The sequence below is a fragment of the Spea bombifrons genome, chromosome 5, assembly GCF_027358695.1.
Source record: "Spea bombifrons isolate aSpeBom1 chromosome 5, aSpeBom1.2.pri, whole genome shotgun sequence".
NCBI lineage: Eukaryota > Metazoa > Chordata > Amphibia > Anura > Pelobatidae > Spea > Spea bombifrons.
The window spans coordinates 109,289,628-109,316,950 of NC_071091.1; the positions used below are offsets into that span (position 1 = coordinate 109,289,628).

General features: G+C 52.8%; 1 protein-coding gene across 1 annotated transcript; it reads left to right on the forward strand.

Moving 5' to 3' along the window:
• Positions 1-607: 607 nt before the first annotated feature.
• LOC128497776 (microtubule-actin cross-linking factor 1, isoforms 6/7-like) lies at positions 608-25,236 on the forward strand. The gene is made up of 33 exons (XM_053467936.1): positions 608-839; positions 1,128-1,247; positions 1,331-1,438; positions 1,577-1,795; positions 2,042-2,245; positions 5,305-5,530; positions 6,158-6,384; positions 6,980-7,102; positions 7,404-7,505; positions 7,680-7,781; positions 7,951-8,103; positions 8,389-8,544; positions 8,631-8,828; positions 9,058-9,186; positions 9,314-9,484; positions 9,563-9,718; positions 9,844-10,050; positions 10,164-10,286; positions 10,794-10,963; positions 11,403-11,562; positions 11,750-11,947; positions 12,311-12,436; positions 12,743-12,886; positions 13,099-13,287; positions 14,010-14,121; positions 14,317-14,486; positions 15,623-15,785; positions 16,149-16,303; positions 16,929-17,003; positions 17,247-17,364; positions 17,571-17,746; positions 18,079-18,202; positions 25,211-25,236. Exons 1-33 carry the CDS (start codon positions 627-629, stop codon positions 25,234-25,236), a joined length of 5,043 nt encoding a protein of 1,680 aa, XP_053323911.1. The 5' UTR covers positions 608-626.
• Positions 25,237-27,323: the final 2,087 nt, after the last annotated feature.

Consider the following 27,323-nt stretch of genomic DNA (forward strand, 5'->3'; position numbering starts at 1 on the left):
CACTCTCTCACACTAACCATACACTCACACACACTCACTCCAGCATCATACACTTACACACACCTACACTACACACTCTCTCACACTAACCATACACTAACACACACTCACTCCAGCATCAAACACTTACACACCCCTATACTACACACTCTCTCACACTAATCATACACTAACACACACTCACTCCAGCATCATACACTTACACACACCTACACTACACACTCTCTCACACTAACCATACACTAACACACACTCACTCCAGCATCAAACACTTACACACTCCTACACTACACACTCTCACTCTCCCATCATCAGTACAGCATGCGCAGCACTCTCCCTCCCATCTTCCTCTCACCTTGCGCAGAGCCCTGTCTTCACTGCAACTCGCCCCCTCTGGGCACCTTGGTCACTAGATTGCCTGTGTGCCCGGGGCTATTAACTATTAAAAAAGGCAACCAGCGCTTATCCAATAAGTGATAGAGATCCTCTCTTCAGACATACGGCGGAACGTCCCTGAGGTCTCGGAACGTGGTTCTAGGTCTCACTCTATGAGTATAGCAGAGAGTGTGATCCTTTTTTTCTTGTGCCGTCACCCAGGGGAGGAAGCCCAGCTGGTCCAGGAGAAAATGGACTCCCTGCGGGTCAGATATATAATAATAGCCCAGAGCGCGGGGGACATCCGACAACGGCTGCAGCAAACACTGGACGCCGCGTCTCACCTGGACCCATCTCAGGAGGACGTGTCTCTTTGGCTGTCGCGCATGGAGAAGCTGGTGGTGGGCAGCAAGAACGAGGGAGACACCGAGCGACATCCACTCAGCACCAGCGACCTGGAGAAGGTAATTCCATGAGCGTCACAACAGTCCTTTCTTTAACGCTAATTTCCAAAACACAGACTCAGGCCGATAAGCAGTCTCACCTCATCTGCCCCTCAAACCTTAACCAGTCGTTGGTCTCGTCTTAGATCCAGGAGCCGTACGCCTATCCCATTAGCCTCTAACACTTCTGCTGGGAGGCCGCTTCACTAACCGACTACCCTCTCAGTAAACTAAAACTTCCGGAAGCATAGGCCTCTGTCACACAGGATCTCATTGGCTTTCCTTCCGTTTCTTGTTGTTGGGTCTCAGCTGGAGCAGGTTGTCCTGTCGGAACTTGCGCATGTTTCCAAGATGGAAGAACGTCTCCGGGAACTCGGCCGGGTGCAGCTGGACGCGCAGGCCGTACAGTCACAGCTTTCAGAGTTCAAGGTAACCGTCACAGCGGCATTCCTCTGGCTGGTTTGGGGCTCTCTTTAGGGTTAGCGTGTGACACGCGTGTCGTGCTGTTTCAGGTGCTGTCGGTGGACGTGTTGCAGCACGCGGGTACCGCAGACAGGCTGCTCGGGATCTCAGATGAGCTTCTGCTGCTTTGCCCCCCATCCACCCAGGAGCAGCTGCAGGTGAGGGGACCCCAGGTGTTGAGCACCCTCGGAGTGGCACACGCCGGCCCTCTGTGCCCCAGGACGGCTCATTACGCTCTCACCCCCCCGGTCTGTGCCCCGTTGGTGCCCTCTCTCACCCCCGTTCTGTTTCTCCAGCCTCCCCTGACCTCCCTGAAGGAGATGTTGCCCAAGGTAGTGTCACAAGGAGCTGCCTCCCCGGCCTGCCTGGAGCACGTCCTCTCGCTCCTCGCCCAGTTCACCGAGGCAGAAGACGAGGTCCTTCCCTGGATGCAGGAGACGGAGGTGGTGGTGGGGCGACTTTCCCCGAATAATCTGCGATCCGGAGACTTCAGGGAACAGCAAGAGCAGCTCCAGGTACACGGGCAGAAGCGGCTTCCATGGCACATGCACTCATTTCCTTTCATCCGGCCTCATCTGCTGGGTGGCGGGTTCAACATCCACTAGAGTTCTAACTTTCACGCAGCTTTGTGGGAACTTGCATTTCGGGGGGTCGTTCTTTGCACTGCTCACCGCTCCGCGGTATTTGGGGCTCTCTCTGCACTCTTTAGGCCCCCGTCGCTCTCCCCGTCATAACCGGCATCACCTTTGGTTCCTCCGTAGACTCTGCGTGAAGTAGTGGCTGAGCACAAGCCCTTAATCACCAAACTGCACCGGGTCTCGTGCAAGCTGTCCGAGCTGAGCCCCGGGGAGGGAGCTGCCTTCCAGAGGCGGTTTGAGACAGCCGAGAAGCAGTACTGCGCCATCCGCGAAGCCGTCCGCCAGGCAGCTGCCATCTTGGAAGACACCGTACCCCGCTACAGCCAGGTGAGAAATCCATGCGCCCTCGGAGAAGTCTTTAGTCAGGCCTTATATCTGGCCAGTGTATTAAAAAATGTAAAGCTGCGTGAGATTTTGGGACCACGGAGGTCTCTTCTTCAGTGAGCTCGCAGTAGGGAGGTCAGTCCCAGTAATTATTGGAAATGTTGGGGTCACCAGCAGCAGAGACCCCTTTCCCCGGGAAACAAATCCTCGTGACAGTCTGTGGAGAGATTCAGGCAATTCCACCACTCCTGGATCCGCATCTCCCTTCCTGTGGATCTAGAGGACTTCCAGGTAATCTCGTGATTTAAGGGCCGGATCAACCCAAATGGGATCTTCCCGGAGCTTATAACAGATCCGAGAACGGAAATCTCGCGCCTGAAGAGCTGATCACGCTGGCAGACCAGGATTCTCACTAACTACCCCCTGCGGGTTCATCCCGGGCAGACGCCCAGCTGTGACTGCTTTACAGCGTGTAGAGTATCGGGGAGTTCATACAAACACTTTGTGACGACCCCGCCATGCGCAGGACGAACTCTGCGCCATGTGCTGGGCATGTGATGCCATCCAAGACATTGCCGAATTTGCCCCAAACGTGTGTCATTGGCCAGGGCAGGGGCGTACCTAGAGTATTTGGCACCCGGAGCGGATACTATATATAACCCCCCCCTGCAATTTAAAATCTAGCTCTAACACTCTCATTAACTCTTTGCCACCCACTCTCTCTCATTCTCTCCCTACCGTCTCCGCCCACTGCTTCTTCTCTTGCCTCTTTTTCTTCAGTCCTCTTTCTTCTGTCCTCTTTCTTGTCTTCTTTCTTTGTACACTCCTCCCCGTGTCTTCCTTCTTCGTACACTCCTCCCCGTGTCTTCTTTCTTCGTACACTCCTCCCCGTGTCTTCTTTCTTCACCTGCTTCTCCATGAAGCAGGCCTCCAGGAGCACTTACACAAAACGGTTGCGCCTCCACATACAAACTCTCCCCCGATTAGAGGAATAAGACCAGCGTTTCTGCACCGCTCTTTCTCTGCAAATCTGTCTGCATTATTCTGGCCTCTCGGAGCACCAGGGACCGTCTCTCCCCTCTCTCACCAACCGGGCGAGGGTGTGCCTGGAAGATCTGCCTTCTTGAAGAAGTGCTCCAGGAGGCCTGGTTCATGGAGAGGCTCCACCCTTTTACAGAAGTACTTCAGGAGTCCTGGTTAACCTACTGGGTAATGGGGAGAAATGGACGAAGAAAGAAGACAGAGGAAAGGAGACAAAGGAACAAGAAAAGGCAAGAGAAGAAATGGAGCTGCAGGAAAGGAGACGGGGACACAGAAACGGTGGGAGGGGAATGTAGAGAGGCATGGAGAGAGTGAATGAGCGTTTGAAAGAATGTGAATGAGAGTTTGAGAGAGTGAGATAGAGTGTGAGTGAGGTAGAGTGTGAGTGAGGTAAGTGGCAAAGAATTTTGTTAGGAATGGAAAAAGCCCTCTGAGCGCTGATGTCAGCGAGGCGTTTGCACCTTTATTATCTCCCTTTGTACGTGGAGCAGATCCCGAGACCTGTCATTGGTTCCCATTCTCTGACCTGTTATCACGTGTTTTTTACACCCCCCCCCCCCGATGCTTGTTTCCCTGTCCTTCTCTTGGCCGGTATATTATCTGATTTCTTGGTTTGCCTTTAGAAAATGCTTGTTCCCTGCCTGCCCCTGACCCATGGCTTGTCTGACCACGTCCCTTGCGTAATCCTGTCCTGCATGTTCCTGCTTTACTTCTGGTGGATCCTGATCTAGAGCCGGCGAAAGCCCTGGTTTCAATGCCAGACGTCTCCAGCCTGACTCCCCGGTAACGGCGTTTATGACCCCATCATGCAAGCCGGGCGAAGATTCTTCCAAAACCAAGGAATAGGATTTCCATGGCGATGCCACCAAAAGGCCACATTTTTATACTATTTTCACCGCCTGGAGGTTAACGTGGTTCACCAGCATTTCAAATAAAATGTGGCTCTGGACCTGTGGGACCTGCGGGACCTGTGGCTGCCGGACCTGTGGCTGCGGGACCTGTGGCTGCGCAGGTCCTGTGGCTGCGGGACCTGTGGCTGTGCGGGTCCTGTGGCTGCGGGACCTGTGGCTGCGGGACCTGTGGCTGGGGGACCTGTGGCTGGGGGACCTGTGGCTGCGGGAGCTGTGGCTGCGGGACCTGTGGCTCAGGACCTGTGGCTGCGGGTCCTGTGGCTTGCCCGGGTCCTGTGGCTGCGCGGGTCCTGTGGCTGCGGGAGCTGTGGCTGCGGGTCCTGTGGCTGCGGGAGCTGTGGCTGCGGGTCCTGTGGCTGCGGGAGCTGTGGCTGCGGGAGCTGTGGCTGCGGGACCTGTGGCTGCGGGAGCTGTGGCTGCGGGAGCTGTGGCTGCGGGTCCTGTGGCTGCGGGACCTGTGGCTGTGGGACCTGTGGCTGGGGGACCTGTGGCTGCGGGAGCTGTGGCTGCGGGACCTGTGGCTCGGGACCTGTGGCTGCGCGGGTCCTGTGGCTGCGGGAGCTGTGGCTGCGGGTCCTGTGGCTGCGGGAGCTGTGGCTGCGGGTCCTGTGGCTGAGAGACGGATGCCCACAAATGACCTAGGATGGCCGTCATGTTTCTGGATGATAGGAGAGCCGACGTCCTAGTATCAGACCGTTTATTCCTCCCCTTGCTCCGTGAAGATGGAGTGTTTATAAGAGGTGGCCTGGAGGTTATTTTTTCGCCTGTATTTATAAACAAAGTCCTCTCCTTGAATGAGGAGACCCCTGAATCCCCTCGCCCGGATGCTGTAAATCAGGGTCCCGGGAGGATTTTTAGGCATTTTAGATGTTTTCTGGTTTTATTATTATTTTTGTATTTAACCCATTTAGAGCCTGGTGGATCTGTAACAGGGCTACATAATCTGGTGCAAACTTTGAAATGTGGTCTTGTCACCATAGCAACCAATGGAATGGTCTGCTCAGCACGGGTCGCTATAGTGACCTCTTTGTGTGGCCCCCGGTGTATATGTTTTCTGGGGCCACCGGCTCTTGGCTCCTTGGCTGTTATCCGGTCGCTTCTCTCCTGCAGCTCAGCGAGAGGATCGAGCTGATGGCCGAATGCCTGCAGAGGGTCGGAGAGCGGCTGCAGGGCGGCCCCTCCGTGCGCGGGGAGCCCAGCCGTATCCGCGAGCAGCTCCGGGAGAACGCGTCGGTGCGGTCCGAGCTGGACAAGCTGGGCCTGGCCCTGGAGAGCCTCAGCAGGCAGGGCAAGGAGCTGGTGTCCAGCGTGGCCCCCGGCTCCCTCCAGCCACAAGGTACGCCTTTTCTGTGTGTGTTACTGTGTGTGTTCTGTACTGTGTGTGTAAGTAAGTGCTGTGTGTAGGGTTTGAGTTGTGTGTCGGTGTTGTGTGTTGTCTGTGGTGTTATGATGTGTGTGTTGTGCTGTATTCTTGGCGTGCTGTTGTTGCAGGAAGCACTGTGTGTTCTCTTTGTGTTGTGTGCGTCGGCTGTCGGTGCTGTGTGTTCTCTTTGTATTGTGTGCGTCGGCTGTCGGTGCTGTGTGTTCTCTTTGTGTTGTGTGTGTCGGCTGTCGGTGCTGTGTGGTGTTTGTGTTGTGTGTGTCGGCTGTCGGTGCAGTGTGTTGTGTGTGTCGGCTGTCAGTGTTGTGTGTCGGCTGTCAGTGCTGTGTGTTCTCTTTGTGTTGTGTGTGTCGGCTGTCGGTGCTGTGTGTTCTCTTTGTGTTGTGTGTGTCGGCTGTCGGTGCTCTGTGTTGTGTGTCGGCTGTCGGTGCTGTGTGGTGTTTGTGTTGTGTGTGTCGGCTGTCGCTGCAGTGTGTTGTGTGTGTCGGCTGTCGGTGCTGTGTGTTCTCTTTGTGTTGTGTGTGTCGGCTGTCGGTGTTGTGTGTGTCGGCTGTCGTCAGCTCTGCCCTTTGCTTCCCGCAGTGATCTCGCAGCGCACCGAGGAGCTGCAGGCGCAGTGGCGGTCTCTCTCCGTACAGGCCGAGGATCGGGATCACTGGCTCTCCAGCCTCCTCTCCCTGGCTGAGCGCTTCTGGAACGGTCTCTCTGACGTGGCCGCGGCACTCGGTGACATCCAGCAGATGATTCTGGACACAGAGGAGCCGGGATCTGACCCGGACTCCATCAGGACCCGTCTGGACGCCATGCAGGTAACAGGACCGGGGGGCGGGGGGGGCAGGGAATGGGGGGCTGAAGAACGGTGTGTGATCTGTAAGAGTCCGTTACAAAGTATTCCACTCCTGAGCTTCAGGAAAACCGCTCCGCAGGCCGATGGCGGTGGGTGGATCGTGAGACTGGGTCAGGTCTAGAGACATTGTGAGGGAGCAGACGGTCATGGCGATGGTCAGATCCGGAATAAAGCGTTTACAGGATAGAGAGGGGCCACCAAAAAAATAAGAGGCCGAGAGAAACATGGGGGGGGGGGCGACACTTTCATATAGAAAGGTGGGGTCCGTGCTGTGGCTGAGGGCCGAGGAGCGGCTGAGGTCCGGTAAAGCCAACTGTAAGAAGGGATAGTTTGTAGCAAATCATTCCCGTTGTTTCTAGAAGGAATTATTGGTGTCCATCAATGGACAGGGGAGCGTAGACCAGCGAGGTGGGAAGAATCAGCAGCCCCCCCCCACACCATCCGTACGCAGAGACCCCGATCCAAGCTGGGCAGAGGATATTGGGGTTGGGACGTGGATTAAATTGGATTCAAACATCTTATATGACTGATCGCTGATCTTCTGCTCCCTTGTCCAGGCTGTACGAGAGGACACTGACAGTTTGCAGAGCGATTTGGACACTTTGGGCTCTGTTGGAATGGAGCTGATGTCAACCTGCGGAGACTCGGACAAGCCCGATGTCACCAAGAGCCTGGATGAGGTGAGTGAGACCCTTACTAACGGACAGGGGCATTGAGGGGTGCAGAGGTGTTGATGACGTAGGGGCCCTTCAGCAAAGTGTTCTATGTCATATCGTAGACTCGCGGATTTCTTGTGCCACCAAATGAGGCTTCCCATAAGTGTCTGAAAACGCGAGGAGCAAAATGTCTATCCCTCCACGTTTAAATTGCCTTATCGGGTTAACCTTCACCACCTCTGCTGGAAGGCTATTCCACTAACCTACCACCCTCTTAGTGAAGAAATACTTTCCTATGTTACATCTTGAGATATCATCTCCACAGCTCTACACCACATGGAACTCGCTCAATAAGATGTGGACGGAGAGGTACAGCCGGCTGGAGGAGCAGCTGAAGTCCACGCTCAGATACCAGGACGCCACGCAGGTACACACAGGAGAGATGGTCCCCCTGGGGTTATTCCAGATGATTGTAACGTATGAGGAGCCTGTGGGAAGACATATATCTATGGAAAGGTTAAGCATGTCCTTGAAGGAGATTGTAGCGCGTGGCCTGCGCTCTATAGAACGCAGAGATTGGTAACGGTGACTCTCTCCTCAGGGCCTGCAGCAGTGGCTCGTCGTGGCAGAATCGCGGCTCTCTGAGGAGTTCCTCGTGGGCGGAGACCTAGAAATTTTAAAGCAGCAGCTCTGCGATCTGAAGGTGAGAAGCCATTCTAGATTTTAATCATTTATATGTTAATTTTTGGCGATATATCTGCCTTGGTCTGGTCGGCCCTGGACTGTCCGTGATGTATAGAAAGGTTATGGCATGCGTGGCCCTCCAGGAACCAGCACCCCATAAGCGGCTCTTTCATGTTTCTTGGGTGCAGGAGTTTAAGAGAGATCTGTACCAGCACCGGGTCGAGTTGGAGAGTCTCGGGCACCTGAACGTCAGCGCCATGTCTGGGAAGACCAGCGATTCTCAGCTCTGCGACTTCAGAGAGCGCTGGGACCATCTGGAGGAGGAGGCAGTGAACCGGCAGGTGAGAGAGCGCCCTACATAAAGAGACAGGCGAGCAGAGACCCTGACAATATGGTTCCATGCTGACCCCATCAGATATAAGCGGTTGCCGTTTTTCCCACTACCCAAGAGCTGTTAGAGCTGTGTCTGCTGTCTGGTTTTGCCTCTAGGGGGGGTTTTCAGGGCGATTCCCCTCCTCCACTGGTTTTCTAACAGAAAGATGCAATCCAGAGTTTTAATAAATAACTCCCATCACTCCCCGGTATCTTACGCAAGACGTGATTCTTTTTCTGTGTTCGTTTCTCAGCACCAGTTAGAAGATGCATTGCTGGGTCTTGGCCAGTTCCAGAACCAGCTGGAAGAACTCCTGAACTGGTTATCGCACACAGTCGAGCAGCTACGAGGACCTTTCCCGGTCTGCACCGACCTCCAGGCCTGTGAGATCGAGCTGGCAAAGCACAAGGTATGAAAGGGAAGGTCCCGACGAGCCGGTGGCTGGAGAAACCCCTGGTTCTCGGCGCCCTTTGACCCGGCACCATATCCTCACAGGTCCTGAGGAACGATGTTCTCTCTCACGTTCGAACGGTGGAGTCGGTGACCGAGGTTGGCCAGAGTCTCCTACTAACCTCCCTTGGCGATGGGGCCGACTCGCTTCAGGGCAAACTCAGCGAACTCAAGACGTGCTGGGACCACGTACAGAGCGAGACCGAGAGACGGCAGCTGGAGCTGGAGAACGACCTCAGCCGGGTAACGCATGAACCAAACGGTGATCCGGGCCACACATTGTGACCCTTAGCCGCAGATAGCAGTCCACGCCGGCCCACGGCAGCTTATAAGCGTTCATAACCGTCCGTACTGGGCTCGGCAAACAGAACAATAACCTCATCATGGCTTGAGGAGATGCGTGGACTCTGTTTTGGACTCTCAGCGTGTCTTCGTTACTGGGATTAACGTCTTTGTTACCCCTTTGGTGCAGATACAGGATGTGACGTTGGAGATCACCGACCTTCTCCAGTGTCTGGACCAAGTAGAAGCTCATCTGTCCTTCTCAAAACCAGCCTGGGGACATCCGGAGTCCATGAGGGATGCGCTAACTAAACACCTGGTAAGAGAGGAGATAGCAGTCCCCAAAATAACACTTTAAATATTACATGGTTGGGGTGGCGGCCCATACCTGGAATTCATCTTTTCACTGAAAATGAGCTAAAAGCTGTGACTTCCTCCTTCACCAGGATCTCTGTAAAGAGATGGAGTCCAAGCAGCACTCGTATAACAGCGTCCGAGATCGGCTCCAGCGTCTGCTGGCCTCCTGTCCTCAGCCTCGCGGCTCCAGCTCTGAGCATCAGCTCCGGATACTCGAGCAGAAGTGGGAGAGCGTGTGCTGCAAGGTGCAGGACTGGAAGGTGCGTAGCTCTCCGTGTGGTCGCCATGTCGGGTCTGTTAATGGCGGCCACAGTGACCAACGTGATGTTGCGTTGCAGGTTTGCCTGGCAGACGGCCTGGCGGTGGTCACCGAATTCTACAACACGGCCCAGGAGCTCTCTGTATGGATCGGACAGGCGGAGGGGCGTCTCAACGCGGCCGGGCCTCCTAGCGTTATCTTGGAGACCGTGACCAATCAGATTCAGGAGCACAAGGTAACGGCAAAGTCAAAACGACGGGATTATACGCGCCGTACGACAGATATGGCCGCCGATGCTTGGTACTCAGGGGTACGTGCCCCGTAACAGTCTCAAGGGACTCTCTTCGGCTGCTTTTGCAGGACCTGGCGCAGGAGATCCAGCTTCACGAGGAGAAGTTGTCGGGTCTGGAGTCCGTCTGTTCCCGCCTGAAGGACGTGAGTCGGAAGCAGGACGGAGACGTGACCCATAGCCTGGTGCAGAGCGCCCGCGAGAGGCTCGGGAAAGTGCAAGAGCGAGCGGAGGAACGCGGGCGCAGCCTGGAGGAGGCCAGGAGAGCCGCCAAGCAGGTGAGTGCCTCGGTGCCACCGGTGCCAGGCATCCCATGACTCCGCGGCCTCCGGCTCCTGAGAGCGTCTGCCCGTTAAGGTGTCCGTCAGTCTGTCCGTCTTGCTCCCCGCAGTTCAGCGAGTCCCGGCGGATGCTGCTGGAATGGTTGGACGAGGTGGATCGGACTCTGGACTCGCAGCTCGTTGACAGCACGACGAGTCAGGAGCAAATCAAGCTGCAGCTGAACCAGCACAAGGTGCCTCCAACCCTCGCCTCAATGCCGACTCCGACCCCCGCGGGTCACCGGTCACGAAAACGCAACTAAAACACTAATAATACCTCGCGGGGTTACCGGCACACAGGGAGCGGGGTTACCCTAATAATCACACGGCCTATGAACCATCACAATGGAAGCCAAGGTCATCTTGTCCTTGCGGTCCCTGTATCCATGATGTCATAGCTGACCATGTGAGAAATCGCTCATTTATTCCCATAAACACCCGATTTGTGATAATTAACCGTTTCCTGGGACTGTGAGACGGATAAAATCCCCCAAACCCGCTTTATATGTTACCCCGGCACTGCGGGACCCGTGTGTTCAGCTGGTGATTAATGATTAACCCCCGCCAGCTACCAGTCACTCCCCTGCTGGGTATCTGGACCCCCAACCTGGGGCATTAAAGCAGATCTTTAAAACTCTCAGCCCTGTAATCATTCACCCCCAGCTCCTTCCTCCCCATTAACCCCTTGTGTGAACCCACAGGCATTTCAGAAGATCCTGAGGTCCAAGAGGCCGGTGTATGAAGCCACCCTGCGCAGCGGCAGAGCTCTGCGGGAGAAAGTCCGCCTGGCAGAGGACGGGCAGAAGCTGGACGAGTCCATGGGGCAACTGCGAGAGCGGTGGGAGCATGTCTGCGGCAGATCCACGGAGAGGTACTGGAAGACCCCATGCACCCCGATATGCACTTTACAAAGAGTTAAAACTGCTGTTCCACCTGCTCTGCCAAATTAAGACTTTTATAGCTAAATGCAGTACTGGAAACGTTCTTCCCGTCCTGCTAAACTTCCAGACCCTTCCCAGAAATAATGAAATATATTGCTTCGGCCGTACATTTTCTCGGGAACACTTAATTGTCATGTGACACAAGATCAAACACTGACATTCTGGGTACATTTCCCATAAATCTTTCCGACATCTCGCCCGGCTTCATTTAATTTATAATAAAAAGCGCAACATACAACGTTTCGATATTCTGTTATTACAATCATTTTACAATAGATTTTGTTTTAGCTCTTAAAGCCAAGAAACCTCCCACGCTGTCAGTATGCTCCTTGTATGTATGACTGCTGCACCCCGCGCATGTAATTCCAGGCAGCAGAAGCTGGAAGAATCCTTGCTGTTTTCGGGCAAGTTCACGGAGGCTCTGCAGGCCCTCATGGACTGGCTTTACAGAGCTGAACCCCAGCTGTCGGAGGAGATGCCGGTCGGTGGGGATCGGGATCTGGTGAATGAGCTCCTGGATAAGCACAAGGTGAAGACCGGTTTACAGAAAAGTGTCAGCCATATCTACCGACTCCTTATCATAATGCCTGCCGAAAACAATAGAATGGCTCGGTCTTAATCACCCGGCTGGGCACTCTGACTAATGAAAGTCTATGGAGGAAGGGACTTCATTAGCATCGCCATAAAGCAGTGTGTTAATGCTGTTGTGATTGCAGGCTTTCCAGAAGGAGCTGGGGAAGCGCGCCGGCTGCATGAAGACCCTGAAGCACTCGGTGCGGGACCTGAGTCGGGGCGGCGTTGGGAAAGACTCGCAATGGCTTCAGCGGCAAATGGAGGAGCTGGACCATCGCTGGGAGCTGGTGTGTCAGCTGTCTGTGAGCAAACAGGGGCGGCTGGAGTCTTCCCTGCGGCAGGTGAGGGCGTCAGCGTCCTGCACGCTCATTCACCGGGGGCATTACACGAGACACTAAACGGGGCAGCAACTGGGGGAAGACATTTTCCTTTGCACTCCCCACTTCCTGCTTTGTCTTTCATGTTACTTGTAGCTGTACAGGAAGTGCTCATAAAACTATGTGCAGTAGGAAAATCCTCCCCCTGCTGGAAGACATTTTTGTTCCCAGTTCCACATTGTTCTGTGATGTTCATTTTAGAGTCATTTTAAAGCAGCTGTTTCTGTGAGATACGTGTTAATATACACCCTGCACGTATGTCATGTATGTTACATGTGTGCATGGTGATAGTCGCGCATTATTCACCTCTCTTTACTTGCCTTTAAGGCTGAGGAGTTTCACAGTCTGGTGACCTCATTCCTGGAACGCCTTGGAGAGTCTGAGCGAGTACTCAAGTGCGGAGTGATCCCCGAGAATGAGCAGGCCCTGCAGGAGTGCCAGACCCAGCAGCAGGTGAGTGCCCCTCGTTACTATGGGGTAACGAGATTTTCCGTCCAGCACCCGCTATGTTTTAATGTCATGTTCCGGTGGGGGTGGGGAATCAGGGGCACAAATGGCAAATAATCCCAATAAATAGTAACGGCAGATTATTCTCTCTCTCCCTCCGGCCCCTCTGTCTACTTCTCCGTTATGCTCTTCTCTCTGCCTCTCTTTACTTTGTACCCCTGCGTCTCCCTCTGGCTCCGTACCCTTCTGTTGCCCCCGTACCCTTCTGTTGCCCCCGTACCCTTCTGCCCCGGGTTCTGCCCCTCTCTGCAGGAGCTGGTGGGCACGTTGCAGTGCCAGCAGCTGGCCCTGGAGTGCATCGTTTCCCTGGGGCAGGAGATCCTCTCGGCCTGTCACCCGGACTCCACGATTACCATCAAATCCTGGCTGAACATCGCCAAGACGCGCTACCAGGAGGTGAGAGCCCCCCGCTATCATCTGCCCCCAAACCCTGTGCTTTAGACATTTCCAGGGCTGTGGAGGGGTTTGTGGGGGTTATTGGGGGGGTTATTGGGGGGGCAGTTGTAAATGGAGTGTAAGATTTAAAGGAGCCGTGGATTTTGGGGTGTGTATGTAGCACTGTTATTTTTGGGGTGACGTCGCAGTGATATGTGGGGGTCTCCCTGCAGGTGGCATCCTGGGCCCAGCAGCAGGGGGAGCGCATTCATGCGCAGATTCAGGCACTGGCCACAGAGCGCGAGGAGGTGGCCCGGCTCCTGGACTGGATCACGTCGGCAGAAGAGGCTCTCGGTATCCGGGATCAGGAGCCTCTCCCTAATGATATAGAAGCCATGGAGGAAGTCGTATCACAGCACTCGGTAATCTGCCCCGGGCAGAGGGATGCACATGGTCGATGGCAGCCAGTTTCTCCTGCTGTAAAGACTGAAACTAATCAGTCAATCAATACTTATCAATATGCCTATCCCATGCATGTTTAATACCCTCACTGTATTACCCTCTACCACCTCTGCTGGGAGGCTGTTCCACTTATATACTACCCTATTTGTAAGTTAGAATGTTATTACCTGGAGCCACTGCAAATAAATAAACAAATATATTACTAAATATTCTAAACGTGACGGTCAGACATCCACTGCAGAAATAACAAGAGAACGACATAAAACTAAATGTAAGCAAGCAGTACTTTTGCCCCAGCGTAGGGCAGATCAGGAGGCAGTGTAGTGTTACAGCGATTCACCCAGCGCTCTATGTGCCTCTAGTTTAACGCACGGTTAGGAGTGATGAGATTTGGGATCTGCACATTCCAGGGATTGCCCCAGAACTGGGATTTTAGAATGGAGAGAGCTGACAAGCGGAGACGTCTGTGTCTATTCACTAACAAGTCGAGGGGTCAGTTGAGTTAAGGGTTAACCAGACTGGGCTCCATTCATGTCCTCTTCCCTTTAAAATGTACGAGTTACAGGCGAGGGAATGTGAGTTCACAGTGACCCTGCGCGCCCTCGCCTGCATCCTCCCTGTTTCCAGACCCCTGCCTTAGTGTTTCTTGCCCCTCACTTCCTCCGGTCTGGCCCCTTTCTAGGTCTTCATGGACGAGTTAACCCAGAAGGAGCCCGAAGTGGAAAGAGTGACCAAAAACTGCAAGCGCAAAGTGCCAGAGACGAGAGCGCTGACCTCTCGCAAACTCTCAGCAAGTGAGTGCCCGCTCATCCTCACGGCTTAAAGCCTGAGAGCAGAGAAACCCTCTGCTATCCACAGTCATGCCAATTATACTCTGGTACCCACTGATACCCCTAAAATTCACACCTATGCCTCCCCCCTAACCAGACCCCACTCGAGCCAAGCTTTTCCCCAGGGAGCTGCTCTCAGCCCTTTTATATTTTTTTCAGAAAGACAAAACTCCCTGAAGTCACCCCAAGCCAGTCCCTCGGTGCCCCTCCTGGACCTGACGCCCCAGACCCCCCACATGGCCCAGCTCCTTAACCGCTGGCAGCAGCTGTGGTTCCTGGCCCTGGATCGGCAGTGCCGCCTGCAGAGCGCCCGGCAGAGACTGCACGAGGTGAGGATGGAACGAGAGACCGCACGCACGGACACTACACCCGGGCAAACACACTCAGACTCAGGAACGAGAGATCCTCGTAATATAGAGAGACCTTCCTCATGATATGGATACCTACACCTGTATCCCAGGTATAGAGACACACACCCACACCTGTATCCCAGGTACAGAGACACACACCCACACCTGTATCCCAGGTACAGAGACACACACACACCTGTATCCCAGGTATAGAGACACACACACACACACACACCTGTATCCCAGGTACAGAGACACACACACCTGTATCCCAGGTATAGAGACACACACACCTGTATCCCAGGTATAGAGACACACACACCTGTATCCCAGGTATAGAGACACACACACACCTGTATCCCAGGTATAGAGACACACACACACCTGTATCCCAGGTACAGAGACACACACCCACACCTGTATCCCAGGTATAGAGACACACACACACACACCTGTATCCCAGGTACAGAGACACACACACCTGTATCCCAGGTATAGAGACACACACACCTGTATCCCAGGTATAGAGACACACACACACCTGTATCCCAGGTACAGAGACACACACACACCTATATCCCAGGTACAGAGACACACACCCACACCTGTATCCCAGGTATAGAGACACACACACCTGTATCCCAGGTACAGAGACACACACACACACACACCTGTATCCCAGGTACAGAGACACACACACACACACACCTGTATCCCAGGTACAGAGACACACACACACACACCTGTATCCCAGGTACAGACACACACACACCTGTATCCCGTGTACAGAGACACACACACACACCTGTATCCCAGGTACAGACACACACACACACCTGTATCCCAGGTACAGACACACACACACACACACACACACACCTGTATCCCAGGTACAGACACACACACACACACACACACCTGTATCCCAGGTACAGACACACACACACACACAAACCTGTATCTCAGGTACAGAAAGGTGAGAACACATACACTGTATGGCGATATATGGAGATTCCCGGTGGTTCCGGAGATTGGCATCCTGCAGTTCCGGGATTCCAGCGGTCAGCGGTTTGTTGCGGTGCTGTTACCCTGTGGCGCTCTCCGCGCGTCTTTAGTTGCAGGAATTCGCTCGCTTTGATTTTGCGGTGTGGAGGAAGCGGTACATGCAGTGGATCGGGCAGATGAAGTCCCGCATCCTCGATGTCTTCCGGGGGATCGACCGCGACCAGGACGGGAGGATAAGCCTGCGGGAGTTCATGGACAGCGTCCTGTCCTCCAGTGAGTGGCTGGGGAGTCGGCAAATCATCCACAGCACCGGTCCACAGGAGTTCCAGGGGCTTGTACTCCCAAAACGTGCCCTTTCCGAGTGGGATTTAAGCTAACTTGGGGGCTATTGATCTTTTTTAACCCTATGTGTGCCCCTAGCACAGGGATCCGTTGGGTTTGTAGCTACCACACCTCATCTGAGATCGCCGCACTTAGCGGAAGATATCCCTGACTTGAGCCAGACAACAGTAGATTAGGCTGAGCGTATTTGTATTCCCCGGGGACCGGGTGAGTGGAGGACGCCCCCCTGGGGTATTTATCATGGTTTTACCCGTAATTCCTGCCTTTAATTGTTTGACTTTTGCTCGGCCGCAGGGTTCCCCACGAACTCTTTGGAGATGACCGCGGTGGCCAATATTTTTGATATAAACGGGGATGGATTTATTGATTACTACGAGTTTGTGAGCGCCCTGCACCCCACCAGAGATCCCCTGAGAAGGACCGTGGACGCTGACCAGATCCAGGATGAGGTGAGATGAGGGAACAGACTGACACCCACTGAAGAATATTGCCCCTTATCAGCTGTCTCAACTGGAATTATCTTCTTCCTGTTAATACCCACAGGCAATTATTAATACCCACTGACAATCACTAGAGATGTCTCACTCCCTACGAGTCCTCCCACGTCCTGGAGATCCCCCACTCCATGCTGGTGTCTCCCCACCCTTTTGCCCACACACACACTGCAGCCTCCTCCACCTCTGGTCCCCTCTCACACACTGCAGCCCCCTCCGCCCTTCTGGTCCCCTCTCACACACTACAGCCTCCTCCACCTCTGGTCCCCTCTCACACACTGCAGCCCCCTCCGCCCTTCTGGTCCCCTCTCACACACTGCAGCCCCCTCCGCCCTTCTGGTCCCCTCTCACACACTGCAGCCTCCTCCGCCCTTCTGGTCCCCTCTCACACACTGCTGCCTCCTCCACCCCTCTGGTCCCCTCTCACACACTGCAGCCTCCTCCACCCCTCTGATCCCCTCTCACACACTGCAGCCTCCTCCACCCCTCTGATCCCCTCTCACACACTGCAGCGGTGCAGCCCCCACTCCCCAGTGGTCTCCCCACTCCCTGTAGGTCACTCTTTGTGATTCTCCTGCAGGTGAACAGACAGGTGGCTCAGTGTAACTGCGCAAAGCGTTTCCAGGTGGAGCAGATCAGTGCCAACCGTTACAGGGTGAGTATCTGCAGGTCACGGGAGTCTCACAGTGTCCCCCACGATTCTTATTTACTAAACCCCCCAATCCATTCCTCTCCATTTATCTGCTCCTCTCCATTTATCTGCTCCTCTCCATTCCATAAACTGTGGATCCACTGCTCTCCATGCCATAAACTACATATCTGCCCCACTCACAATGACCCCATGCATTTAACCCCCTCTATGCAGCTCTTTATTCTGTCGCCTCGCTCTGTCTTGTAGTTCGGGGAGTCTCAGCAGCTCCGCATGGTCCGGATCCTGCGCAGTACGCTCATGGTGCGCGTGGGGGGCGGCTGGACCGCTCTGGATGAATTCCTTGTAAAGAACGACCCCTGCCGAGGTGCGTGGAGTGTCTTATGTTTTATTAACACCCCGGGTCACGGCCTCTCCTTATTCACTAAAATTCCCACAAACGTGTAAGGGACAGGCGGGGTTAACCTCTGTGGCCCTGGCCTTAATGTCTGCTTCGTATAGAACGTTAGAACGTTTATAACGGTGATCTAACGAATCACACAATGCGACTGTCCGCTCGTCTCTACCGCGCAGTGAAAGGCCGCACCAACCTGAAGATCAACGAGAAGTACCTCTCCCCGGACGCCTTCTCCTCCTCGCCCAGCGTCAGGATCCCTGGAAACCAGAAAGGGCTGTCCCCGAGCCGCTCCAACTCCAGCCTGAGCCTGTACAGCAGCGCGTCGGCCCCCACCAGCCCCCAGACCAGAAAGGTGAGGAACCCCGGAGGTACGGATCGGCCCCATCCGGTCCCTCTGGTCACCCGGTTCTTGTCTTAGATTCAGGAGCCGTATGCCTATCCCATGCATGTTTAATCCCCTCGCTGTATTACCCTCTACCACTTCTGCTGGGAGGCTGTTCCACGTATCTACCATCTTCTCAATGCAGTTAACTCTTTTGTGGAGGCGATCATCCAGGATTCTGTAAATGTGTTATTTCTGTTGTTTGTATAAATTATGTTTATCTGAGAGGGGACGTGTCACACATGGGGTCGGAGACGGGGGCCGTGGGCTGCACCTCATCCACTCCGCGTCTGTTTTCTCAGCAAATAATTCTTCGCCGGACTCGCTCAGGGGACAGAAGTCAGAGATCCCGGTCGTCGCTGGCCACAGATGGGACGGAGTTAAAGTTCTCAGCTGCTGAAGACGTCACAACGTCCACCTCAAACGGTCAGTAACGGGGGGGGGGGGAACGGGGCAGATCTCCAACACCGAGAAGTCCCCCCCCCCCGCACTCCAGATTATTCCACCAACACCCAAAGCCACAGAAACGTACATACTCCATGTTAACAGCCACACTCATGCTAAAGTACACACTTACACATACACACTCATACAAACACACACTTACACACTCATACAAACACACACTTACACTCATACTAACACAATTACACATACACCCTCATTCTAACACACTTACCCATACACCCTCATACTAACACACTCACACTTACACGCTCATTCTAACACACTTACACATACACACTCATTCTAACACACACTAGCACACTTAAACACACACCCTCATGTCAATACACACAATTACAGATATACACAGTCATAACACGTAGCCATTCTATCTCACACACACACATATATATATATACTCTCATGTGTAGGATTGAAAGACTCATCCACCAACTAAACGATATGATGACCATCGGCTCTCGCTGCCAACACAGCCAGCAGACTCCATAATCAACAACCAAGATCAATGGCAGGGAAACCAAACATCACTAACACTCTGTGCATGACTTCCACCCGATACAGCAACATTCACATACATCTCTCACGCCACATACTGCCAGATCCCCCCAATTCACATACATCTCTCACGCTACATACTGCCAGATCCCCGCATTCATATACATCTCTGACGCCACATACTGCCAGATCCACCGCATTCATATACATCTCTGACGCCACATACTGCCAGATCCACCGCATTCACATACATCTCTCACGCCACATCCTGCCAGATCCCCCACATTCACATACATCTCTCACGCCACATACTGCCAGATCCACCGCATTCACATACATCTCTCACGCCACATACTGCCAGACCCCCGCATTCACATACATCTCTCACGCCACATACTGCCAGATCCCCCGCATTCACATACATCTCTCACGCCACATACTGCCAGATCCCCCGCATTCACATACATCTCTCACGCCACATACTGCCAGACCCCCCACATTCACATACATCTCTCACGCCACATACTGCCAGATATCCCGCGTTCACATACATCTCTCACGCCACATACTGCCAGATCCCCCGCGTTCACATACATCGCTCACGCCACATACTGCCAGATCCCCCGCATTCACATACATCTCTCACAACACACACTGCCAGTTCCCCTGCATTCACATACATCTCTCACACCACATACTGCCAGATCCACCGCATTCACATACATCTCTCACGCCACATACTGCCAGATCCACCGCATTCACATACATCTCTCACGCCACATACTGCCAGAACCCCCGCATTCACATACATCTCTCACACCACATACTGCCAGATCCACCGCATTCACATACATCTCTCACGCCACATACTGCCAGATCCCCCGCATTCAGATACATCGCTCACGCCACATACTGCCAGATATCCCGCATTCACATACATCTCTCACGCCACATACTGCCAGATCCACCGTATTCATATACATCTCTCACGCCACATACTGCCAGATCCACCGTATTCACATACATCTCTCACACCACATACTGCTAGATCCCCCGCATTCAGATACATCGCTCACGCCACATACTGCCAGATATCCCGCATTCACATACATCGCTCACGCCACATACTGCCAGATATCCCGCATTCACATACATCTCTCACGCCATATACTGCCAGATCCCCCGCATTCAGATACATCGCTCACACCACATACTGCCAGATCCACCGCATTCATATACATCGCTCACGCCACATACTGCCAGATCCACCACATTCACATACATCTCTCACAACACATACTGCCAGTTCCCCTGCATTCACATACATCTCTCACGCCACATACTGCCAGATCCTCCGCATTCACATACATCTCTCCCGCCACATACTGCCAGATCCCCCGCATTCATATACATCTCTCACGCCACATACTGCCAGCTCCACTGTATTCACATACATCTCTCACACCACATACTGCCAGATCCCCCACATTCACATACATCTCTCACACCACATACTGCCAGATCCCCCGCATTCATATACATCTCTCACACCACATACTGCCAGATCCCCCACATTCACATACATCTCTCACGCCACATACTGCCAGATCCCCCGCATTCACATACATCTCTCCCGCCACATACTGCCAGTTCCCCTGCATTCACATACATCTCTCACGCCACATACTGCCAGATCCTCCGCATTCACATACATCTCTCACGCCACTTACTGTCAGATCCCCCGCATTCATATACATCTCTCACGCCACATACTGCCAGATCCACTGTATTCACATACATCTCTCACACCACATACTGCCAGATCCCCCACATTCACATACATCTCTCACACCACATACTGCCAGATCCCCCGCATTCATATACATCTCTCACACCACATACTGCCAGATCCCCCACATTCACATACATCTCTCACGCCACATACTGCCAGATCCCCCGCATTCACATACATCTCTCCCGCCACATACTGCCAGATCCCCCGCATTCATATACATCTCTCACGCCACATACTGCCAGATATCCCGCATTCACATACATCTCTCACGCCATATACTGCCAGATCCCCCGCATTCAGATACATCGCTCACACCACATACTGCCAGATCCACCGCATTCATATACATCGCTCACGCCACATACTGCCAGATCCACCACATTCACATACATCTCTCACAACACATACTGCCAGTTCCCCTGCATTCACATACATCTCTCACGCCACATACTGCCAGATCCTCCGCATTCACATACATCTCTCCCGCCACATACTGCCAGATCCCCCGCATTCATATACATCTCTCACGCCACATACTGCCAGCTCCACTGTATTCACATACATCTCTCACACCACATACTGCCAGATCCCCCACATTCACATACATCTCTCACACCACATACTGCCAGATCCCCCGCATTCATATACATCTCTCACACCACATACTGCCAGATCCCCCACATTCACATACATCTCTCACGCCACATACTGCCAGATCCCCCGCATTCACATACATCTCTCCCGCCACATACTGCCAGTTCCCCTGCATTCACATACATCTCTCACGCCACATACTGCCAGATCCTCCGCATTCACATACATCTCTCACGCCACTTACTGTCAGATCCCCCGCATTCATATACATCTCTCACGCCACATACTGCCAGATCCACTGTATTCACATACATCTCTCACACCACATACTGCCAGATCCCCCACATTCACATACATCTCTCACACCACATACTGCCAGATCCCCCGCATTCATATACATCTCTCACACCACATACTGCCAGATCCCCCACATTCACATACATCTCTCACGCCACATACTGCCAGATCCCCCGCATTCACATACATCTCTCCCGCCACATACTGCCAGATCCCCCGCATTCATATACATCTCTCACGCCACATACTGCCAGATCCCCCGCATTCACATACATCTCTCACGCCACATACTGTCAGATCCCCCGCATTCATATACATCTCTCACGCCACATACTGCCAGATCCCCCGCATTCACATACATCTCTCACGCCACATACTGCCAGATCCCCCGTATTCACATACATCTCTCACACCACATACTGCCAGATCCCCCGCATTCACATACATCTCTCACGCCACATACTGCCAGATCCCCCGCATTCACATACATCTCTCACGCCATGTACTGCCAGATCCCCCGCATTCACATACATCTCTCACGCCACATACTGCCAGATCCACTGTATTCACATACATCTCTCACGCCACATACTGCCAGATCCCCCGTATTCACATACATCTCTCACGCTACATACTGCCAGATCCCCCGTATTCACATACATCTCTCACACCACATACTGCCAGATCCCCCGCATTCACATACATCTCTCACACCACATACTGCCAGATCCCCCGCATTCACATACATCTCTCACGCCACATACTGCCAGATCCACCGCATTCACATACATCTCTCACACCACATACTGCCAGATCCACCGCATTCACATACATCTCTCACGCCACATACTGCCAGATCCCCCGTATTCACATACATCTCTCACGCCACATACTGCCAGATCCCCCGTATTCACATACATCTCTCACACCACATACTGCCAGATCCCCCGCATTCATATACATCTCTCACACCACATACTGCCAGATCCCCCACATTCACATACATCTGTCACGCCACATACTGCCAGATCCCCCACATTCACATACATCTCTCACGCCACATACTGCCAGATCCCCCGCATTCAGATACATCTCTCACACCACATACTGCCAGATCCCCCGCATTCAGATACATCGCTCACGCCACATACTGCCAGATATCCCGCATTCACATACATCTCTCACGCCACATACTGCCAGATCCACCGTATTCATATACATCTCTCACGCCACATACTGCCAGATCCACCGTATTCACATACATCTCTCACACCACATACTGCTAGATCCCCCGCATTCAGATACATCGCTCACGCCACATACTGCCAGATATCCCGCATTCACATACATCGCTCACGCCACATACTGCCAGATATCCCGCATTCACATACATCTCTCACGCCATATACTGCCAGATCCCCCGCATTCAGATACATCGCTCACACCACATACTGCCAGATCCACCGCATTCATATACATCGCTCACGCCACATACTGCCAGATCCACCACATTCACATACATCTCTCACAACACATACTGCCAGTTCCCCTGCATTCACATACATCTCTCACGCCACATACTGCCAGATCCTCCGCATTCACATACATCTCTCCCGCCACATACTGCCAGATCCCCCGCATTCATATACATCTCTCACGCCACATACTGCCAGCTCCACTGTATTCACATACATCTCTCACACCACATACTGCCAGATCCCCCACATTCACATACATCTCTCACACCACATACTGCCAGATCCCCCGCATTCATATACATCTCTCACACCACATACTGCCAGATCCCCCACATTCACATACATCTCTCACGCCACATACTGCCAGATCCCCCGCATTCACATACATCTCTCCCGCCACATACTGCCAGTTCCCCTGCATTCACATACATCTCTCACGCCACATACTGCCAGATCCTCCGCATTCACATACATCTCTCACGCCACTTACTGTCAGATCCCCCGCATTCACATACATCTCTCACACCACATACTGCCAGATCCCCCACATTCACATACATCTCTCACACCACATACTGCCAGATCCCCCGCATTCATATACATCTCTCACACCACATACTGCCAGATCCCCCACATTCACATACATCTCTCACGCCACATACTGCCAGATCCCCCGCATTCACATACATCTCTCCCGCCACATACTGCCAGATCCCCCGCATTCATATACATCTCTCACGCCACATACTGCCAGATCCCCCGCATTCACATACATCTCTCACGCCACATACTGTCAGATCCCCCGCATTCATATACATCTCTCACGCCACATACTGCCAGATCCCCCGCATTCACATACATCTCTCACGCCACATACTGCCAGATCCCCCGTATTCACATACATCTCTCACACCACATACTGCCAGATCCCCCGCATTCACATACATCTCTCACGCCACATACTGCCAGATCCCCCGCATTCACATACATCTCTCACGCCATGTACTGCCAGATCCCCCGCATTCACATACATCTCTCACGCCACATACTGCCAGATCCACTGTATTCACATACATCTCTCACGCCACATACTGCCAGATCCCCCGTATTCACATACATCTCTCACGCTACATACTGCCAGATCCCCCGTATTCACATACATCTCTCACACCACATACTGCCAGATCCCCCGCATTCACATACATCTCTCACACCACATACTGCCAGATCCCCCGCATTCACATACATCTCTCACGCCACATACTGCCAGATCCACCGCATTCACATACATCTCTCACACCACATACTGCCAGATCCACCGCATTCACATACATCTCTCACGCCACATACTGCCAGATCCCCCGTATTCACATACATCTCTCACGCCACATACTGCCAGATCCCCCGTATTCACATACATCTCTCACACCACATACTGCCAGATCCCCCGCATTCATATACATCTCTCACACCACATACTGCCAGATCCCCCACATTCACATACATCTGTCACGCCACATACTGCCAGATCCCCCACATTCACATACATCTCTCACGCCACATACTGCCAGATCCCCCGCATTCAGATACATCTCTCACACCACATACTGCCAGATCCCCCGCATTCACATACATCTCTCACGCCACATACTGCCAGATCCACTGTATTCACATACATCTCTCACGCCACATACTGCCAGATCCCCCGCATTCACATACATCTCTCACGCCACATACTGCCAGATCCCCCGCATTCACATACATCTCTCACGCCATGTACTGCCAGATCCCCCGCATTCATATACATCTCTCACGCCACATACTGCCAGATCCACTGTATTCACATACATCTCTCACACCACATACTGCCAGATCCCCCGCATTCATATACATCTCTCACACCACATACTGCCAGATCCACTGTATTCACATACATCTCTCACGCCACATACTGCCAGATCCCCCGCATTCACATACATCTCTCACGCCACATACTGCCAGATCCCCCGCATTCACATACATCTCTCACACCACATACTGCCAGATCCCCCGCATTCATATACATCTCTCACGCCACAAACTGCCAGATCCCCCGCATTCACATACATCTCTCACGCCACATACTGCCAGATCCCCCGCATTCACATACATCTCTCACACCACATACTGCCAGATCCCCCGCATTCACATACATCTCTCACGCCACATACTGCCAGATCCCCCGCATTCATATACATCTCTCACGCCACATACTGCCAGATGTCTGATGTTTGATGCTCTGATGATTATTCTCTTGTTACATTTCAGAGAAGCCAGAAACGCCCCCGACATGATTGATGTCTTTTGACCTCTGCCCTCAAAGATCCCAGCTAAGTGGAGAATATTGGCCGGACCATTCGCTTCTGGACGAGTTACTGGCCGGCCCCAGGGGCAAGAGCGACCAGATCTCAGGAAACGGGGACCACCTCATTCAAACACACAGGGATCCTGGAGGTCCATACACAATCGCATTACCCTCAAGTGAAAAAAGAGGAAAATTACTCAGTCGATGTGAGAGTGTGAGTGTCACTCAGTAACAGTGAGTGAATGTGAGACAATGGACATTGCTGAGTAACTGAACAATATGTAACAATATGATATCACTGAGTTGTTGTGAATGAATGTGAGTGAGTGTGAGAGCATGGGGAGATGTGATTAACTGCATAGGTGTGAGTGGAAATACAACTAGAGCCAAGTATCTGAATGGTTGGAGTGAGTGTTAGGGAAACAAGTGGAGTAATTGTCAATGAATGTGAAAGGTGAGCATGAGTCATGAATGAGTAGCAGGGAGTGAATGTGATGGAGATGAATATTTGATGGTGAAAGTGCATGAATAAGTTGGTACTGAGAGTGGGCATTACAGGGTGTGAATTAATACAGTGTCCTGGGGCGGGTGAATGGCAGGGAAGTGGTATGAATTACTCTGGGGGCAGAGTGGGGTAATTAGAGAAGTGGGGTCAAACTTTTGAATGTCATAGAGGTGAAGGAATGACGAAAGTACAGACCAAGCGAAAGGAATCCTATAATATGTAAAATGATCTTCTGCCTATTACCCCGCCACATTAAAGGCAGACAGAAAGAACCCCACACCGGGGCAATCCTAAATGATGGAGATAATGGAAGTGCACAGGAGGCAGGGGTGATTACTGGTGGTAAAAGTAAGTGTAAGAGACAAGAGGGAAAATCAGAAGAGGAACGACGGAGACCATCTGAGGCCCAGGGGCCCCTCAGCCACAGCCGCTAAGCTTTTATATTCAGCGATGGGGCCACGTTGTTTGTGTGGCTCCTTGGCGTGTTAGGGTGGGGCCCCGGGCATGACGATAACTCACGGGAGGAATCGGGAAGTCTGAGTAAAGGCAGGCGAGAGAATGTTTAGGGTGGGGGGGTCAGAGTGGGCACGCAATGTGACGGTGTAATGAGCGGGATGGATAGTCTCCCCCCGTGGCTACTTGGTATGGCCTATGGAGGGAATGGATTGCCCCGGGATATTAATTAGTATACTGAATATAATTATGATTTCTGAGCAGCCAGAGTATGAGTATGCGAGTATGATCAGCCCAGAGTATGAGTGTGCGAGTATGATACTCCCAGAGTATGAGTGTGTGAGTATGATCAGCCCAGATTATGAGTATGCGAGTATGATCAGCCCAGAGTATGAGTGTGCGAGTATGATACGCCCAGAGTATGAGTGTGCGAGTATGATCAGCCCAGAGTATGAGTATGCGAGTATGATCAGCCCAGAGTATGAGTGTGCGAGTATGATACGCCCAGAGTATGAGTGTGCGAGTATGATCAGCCCAGATTATGAGTATGCGAGTATGATCAGCCCAGAGTATGAGTGTGCGAGTATGATACGCCCAGAGTATGAGTGTGCGAGTATGATCAGCCCAGAGTATGTGTGTGCGAGTATGATCAGCCCAGAGTATGAGTATGCGAGTATGATCAGCCCAGAGTATGAGTATGCGAGTATGATCAGCCCAGAGTATGAGTGTGCGAGTATGATCAGCCCAGAGTATGAGTGTGCTAGACTTGTGCATGCACTCATGAGTGTGTGAGGAATTGTGTACTCAGCATAGTGTGAGTTTTGCCGACTCATTAACCCTTTCTCGGCCGAGTGTACCCGCCTCGCTGTGGTTGGTCAGTTTTTCTGTATGTGGTGCTTGTGACGGACTTTCCTCCATGCCAGGCGGCAGCTGGAGGTGTATAGCCGGTGCTGAGCTGTATAGATACTCGGCACTCAGCGCGGTGCGCCAGCTCTGGAGCCGGTGATCTGTATATCGGGGGGGGGGTGCTGGGGGGGTTAATAGACTGTAGTGAATATTATGTGAAAATGTCTGCTTCTGCCGATAAAGCCCCAGGATCCTGCGCAGCCGCCGGCTGT

What these genes read in the sequence shown, in the direction of transcription:
- LOC128497776 (XM_053467936.1), top strand. Translation starts at nt 627, where the DNA reads ATGGACTCCCTGCGGGTCAGATATATAATAATAGCCCAGAGCGCGGGG. An exon ending in TGCAGCTGAACCAGCACAAG is followed by an intron (nt 10,287 to 10,793) that starts GTGCCTCCAACC and finishes GTGAACCCACAG; the next exon opens with GCATTTCAGAAGATCCTGAG. An exon ending in CTGACCAGATCCAGGATGAG is followed by an intron (nt 16,304 to 16,928) that starts GTGAGATGAGGG and finishes ATTCTCCTGCAG; the next exon opens with GTGAACAGACAGGTGGCTCA.